This window comes from Lutra lutra, chromosome 10 (genome assembly GCF_902655055.1).
Source record: "Lutra lutra chromosome 10, mLutLut1.2, whole genome shotgun sequence".
Taxonomy (NCBI): Eukaryota; Metazoa; Chordata; class Mammalia; order Carnivora; family Mustelidae; genus Lutra; species Lutra lutra.
In genome coordinates this window covers 99,927,100-99,932,537 of record NC_062287.1, presented here as the reverse complement: position 1 = coordinate 99,932,537, position 5,438 = coordinate 99,927,100, and the positions used below count along the sequence as shown (strand labels likewise).

General features: G+C 39.0%; 1 protein-coding gene across 1 annotated transcript; it reads right to left on the bottom strand.

The window, feature by feature from the left end:
* Window positions 1-834: 834 nt before the first annotated feature.
* Window positions 835-4,681, bottom strand: LOC125079833 (olfactory receptor 4C46-like). The gene is made up of 2 exons (XM_047693562.1): window positions 3,761-4,681; window positions 835-888 (listed from the first exon to the last, which is right to left on the bottom strand). Exons 1-2 carry the CDS (start codon window positions 4,679-4,681, stop codon window positions 835-837), a joined length of 975 nt encoding a protein of 324 aa, XP_047549518.1.
* Between the last annotated feature and the right edge of the window lie 757 nt (window positions 4,682-5,438).

The following is a 5,438-nucleotide window of genomic DNA, read 5'->3' as shown; positions in this document are numbered from 1 at the left end:
TAATATATATATGCATACACACATACATAGTTATATACATTAAAATACTATTTTTATGGACCCTACAGAAAGTATGAGTCATAAGAGAATATTTTGAACAACTCTATGCTAGATTTAAAAAGACTGATAATGCCAGTTTTGGGTGATGTTGTAGGGAAACAGAAACTCTCACACATTGCTGGTGGAAATATAACATAGCACTACCACTTTGGCAACACTTGACAATTTCTTGATATGTTAAAATACATGTAACATGGGGCGCATGGGTGGCTCTGTTGGTTAAGCATCTGCCTTTGGCTCAGGTCTGACTCCTGGGATCAAGCCCTGCATCGGGCTCCCGCTCTGTGGGAAGCCTGCTTTTCCCTTTACCACTCTTCCTGCTTGTGTTCCTCTCTTGCTCTGTCTCTCTCTGTCAAATAAATAAATAAAATCTTTTGGAAAAATTAAAATAAAATACACTTGATGTATAAGTCAGCAATTCAACTCTTAGGTATCAGTCGAAGAGAAATAATAATCTACGTCCACAAGAAGGCTTGTACATGAATGTTCACGTTTCATCATTCACTAGGGCCATTAACTGGACAAAATTCCAATGCCCTTCGGCTAGAATAAGTATACAAAATATGGTAGAGCCATACAGTGGCACACTATTCTTACTACAGAGGAACAAACTGCCAATAATACAATGTGATAAACCTCTAAAACAGTACGGTAAGAGAAAAAGATAATATTTTCTTTTGGAAATTGTGAAGTATGTGGCTTCACAAATGAGTCAAGAGATAAACTGGGGTGTCCTTGAGATTCCATAATCTCTGACCAAAGCTTATGGATTCATTATGTCCCAGCAGTACCTGTCAGTGTGATAAAAATTGGATCATCAGTTCCATCCTGAACCAAAGAGTGACAATTCTCACAGCATATGTAGTTATCACTCACCTCAGCTGAGTTTATACCCCATTTTTAAACTTATTCCTTCTAGTTCTTCTTCCCTTAGCAGCTTTCCAGTCTCTTTGGAGATGGTTTTCTGTTTTCCGTCTTTGCTACCTTATCATGTGGGAACACATGTCTGTTATGTCACTCCTTCCCGCCCACAAAACTGGCATTCACATGTTTCTCTGAACTGTAAATGGTATACTTATAAAATGTGAGTCCTCAGGCCTGAAGAAAAAAGGAAAAAGCTTTCCAACAGACAATTCTGACTCCATTGCTCACACCTCAGAAACTGTGGGTAATGACCCTGTGCTTTTGGAATAATCGAACATTGTGTAACAACTTTTTTGTATGTAAAGTTCATCATAAGTTGACCAGAGCACACTTTTTTTATCTCAGAATTCACAGTGATGGATGGGACTCAATATCTCTATGACAGGTCAAACATGGCATAGATTCCGAACCTGTCATATTTTAATTGTGAGGTTTGGACCAATTGGCTTCAACTCCATGAGCCTTTTTGAATTAATTAATCTGCACATTTTGGATAAGCAGATGACTCAAAGGATTTTTTTTTTTTAACAACTCACCCATTAGAAAGGCCAAAATATGGGACACTATCACCAAGAGATGCTGGTGAGGATGTGGAATAACAGGAATTCTCATTTATTGCTGATGGGAAAGCAAAACGGTGCAGTCATTTGGGAAAACACTTTGTCAGCTTTTACAGAACTAAAACAATTTAGCAATCCCACTCCTTGATTTTTACACAAAGGAGTTGAACATTTATGTCCATAAAAAAAACCTGCACATGCATGTTTAACAGCATCTTTATTCCCAATAGGCCATACAACTGGAAACAGCCAAGACTGTCCTTCAGTAGGTGAGGCTAGATAAACTGCAACATCAGACAGTGGCGTATTGTTCATTGCCAAGAGAAATGAGCTCCAGGCCATGAAAAGGTATGAAAACCCTTCCAATGTGTTCCCCATGGTACTTGGCATTCAGCTCCATCACAGATATGAAACACTTCTTGATCTTCCCAGTCACTAACTTTCTCGTTTCATGTCTTACTAACTTGACTTTTAAGAGCTCAGTGTCTGGCTTATAACCCGACACACAGTAGAAGCTCAATAATAATTATTGAATGAATAGATGAGCCAGTAGCCACAACATATTGAAACGATTAGATTTTTCTTTTTCACACCCTGGTTTTTGTTATACATCCTCTCCTAGGAATCCTCTCAGAAAAACACGTGATTATTCACTCTGATGATTCCCCTTCAATTTTTGTGCCCCCTTCTGATATGCTTTCATGTAGGAAATTTTCCTGACCCCCTGGTCTTTGTCATGTGCCCCTCAAACAGGCTTTCATTGCTCCCTGTGCTGCCACCACCTGCCCATTTATAACATGGTCTTATCATTTTCTGTTTCCCTCTGGGTGTCTCAGTAGATCTGAAACTCTCTGAAGGCAAGGCCCTAGTTCCTCTGTACTCACCTCTGAAGACCAGCAACCATCAATGTGTCTGATACATTTGTTGGGCTCAAGAAATTTCTATTGGTGAATGAATGAGAGATGTATTATCAAATATAAATGAATGGAATATATTTACCCTGAAGTTGTTTTGTGTGCAGAGAGCAGCACATATTTTTTAAAACAACAATTCATAATGAAATGTTACCTAGAAGTAAATCATTAACAGAGAAAAATGACATGAACAGCTCAAATTCAATATGATGATGACATCTTGCTGAGAGCAGGGAGAGTATCAAGGTAAGCTATTTTCTCCAACACTGAGGATCCCAGTTTCAATTCTTTTCTTATTACACAGTTTAAGTAGGAGTTTAAAAAACTGTACTGTCTCAAAGAAATTTAGCTAGAATTGGCAGAGCCTAGATCAGTGAAAGGTAGGAAATAAGTGCCTGGTCTCTGGTACTATTGCTTTTCTCTACATTTTCTTGACTATAATTCTCTTCCTTTATAACATTATTCACTCAATCAATATCTTTATGCCCCAGACATTATGGTGCTTTGTAGAAAATATTTTGAACAGGTAGCCAAGTACTCTATGGAGTGTGACTTTATTTTATAAATAGAAATTCCTCTTAAATAATAGGATGTGCATTTATTTGAGTCATCATATTTTTCTGAACGTTTAGCAGCCTAAGATGGGTGACATGAGCATTACAAAATGATACTTCAGGCTACAAGGAAATTTGAAAACTTTGGACGGAGAGCCTTTGTTACCCCTCAGAGGTTAAATGGCTCTTTGCTTTTATAATCCTATTGTCCTTTAATACCGTAATTTTATAGGCAACACGTTACATCAACCTTGATGTATAAGGCTGATGTAGAATTATAGATAGTGAATGTGTGTGTGTGTGTGTGTGTGTGTGTGTGTGTGTGCGCGCGTGAGAGAGAGAGAGAGATAATGTAGCATAGTCTGTGACTAGGCTTTTTCTTTCTTCCACACTCTCCTTTTCCACTCAGTGCAGAATCTATCATTCCTAGCAGCTTACTATTTTCTTTATACAGTAAGTATTCCTTGCTAAGTCCATCCAAAATGTCCTTTTGACCTCTGTTTCCATTGCATCGATGTTGAGCGTCAGGCATATTTATTTCTCACTTGAAATAGCTTTTTTTTTTTTAAGATTTTATTTATTTGACAGAGAAAGAGACAGTGAGAGAGGGAACACAAGTAGGGGGAGTAGGGGAGGGAGAAGCAGGCCTCCCACGGAGCAGGAAGCCCAATGTGGGGCTTGATCCCAGGACCCTGGGATCATGACCTGAGCTGAAGGCAGACACTTAATGACTGAGCCGCCCAGGTGCCCCTGAAATAACTTTTCTACTACATAATTTCCTAATAGCATTTTTCATCTGGTCATTTCTCAGAGTATAGATTAAGGGGTTTAACATTGGTGTTATCATAGTGTAGAACACTGCGACTGCTTTATCGATAGATAAAGTAGCTGCAGGTCTCATGTACACAAATACACAGGGCACAAAGAACATGACAACCACCATGATATGGGAGACACAGGTGGAGAGGGCTCTGCATCTTGCCTCCAAGCTGTGGTTCTTTAGGGAACACAGAATGACTACATAGGAGACCATCGAGAGGAGAAAGTTTAACAGACAGATGAAACCACTGTTGGCAGCAACAAAGAGCCCTAGAGTGTGTGTATCAGTGCAGGCAAGATTGAGCAAAGGGTTCAGATCACACATAAAGTGATCTATGATATTCGGGCCACAGAAGGGTAAAGGGATGATAAAGAGGATCTGTATGGCTGCATGAAGAAAGCCTCCCACCCACACCACTCCCATTAGAAGGCCACAAACCTGCCGATTCATGATGGTCGTGTAGTGCAATGGCTTGCAAATGGCCACATAGCGATCACAGGCCATCACAGTGAGTAGGATGACATCAGCACTTCCAATGAAATGTTCCCCAAAGACTTGGGTTATACATGCATTGAATGTGGTGGTCTTCTTTTCACAGAGTGAATCTATGATCAGTTTAGGGGTATTAACAGAAGAATTACAGGCATCAATGAAGGACAGATCGGCAAGGACAAAGTACATGGGGGACCTGATAATGGGCTGGCAGTTGATAGTGACCACAGTAAGCACATTTCCCACCAGAGAGATGATGTAGGTGACCAAAAAGACAACAAATATGACTTTGTGCATCTTTGGATTCTCTGTGAGCCCCAGTAGAACAAACTCTGTCACATTGTTCTTATTCTCCATTATGTCATCTTATGATTAATAGCATTACCTGAAAAAAAAAAAAGAAACTTTTGTTTAATGTGACATTGAATTTATTAAGCTTCTTAATCTAGTAAATAAAAAAAAATACCTAGTGAGTTGTGGAATCTCATGACGTTTTTTGAGACAGAAAATAAGTTTTACTGATTACTAAAATTATCTCCTTTATGAAGTTTCTGTTGAGTGTGGCCAAGGGGCACTTTGTAAACAGAGAAGCAAGAGGTCATCTGTGTACACGTCATCATCTAGGTGACTAACCCTAACATGAAGTAGTAGATCCTACACATAATGGCAGGTGAGTATGAAAAGGGAGGGTAGTTTCTAAAAGCTATGAATGAAAGGTTAAGGAATTTTCCCTTTTTTCTTAGGAACAGGGGAATGATGGCAGAAATTGAGACTATCGATGGAAAACTGAAGAAGAATATGAGGAAGCAGGAATAAGGGTCTACTTGTGTCTTGGATGAAGTGGGGTGAGGTTTAGGCAGGGCACAAAAGCCAGAGAAAGAAACCCCAGTTAGGCTGTTCTTTATAATACTTAGCAGAAGACTTACAGGGCATCGGTGGGAGCTCTGTAAAGAACATATACAAAAGTGACCATAAATAATCATAATGCATTTGTCTAAATACAATAATGTTATTATAGATATATAGATATAGATATAGATATAGATCTGTATGTATTAATAACTGATTGCTATATTTATGGCATAGTAGCAAGTGCTCTGTGCACAGGATCCCA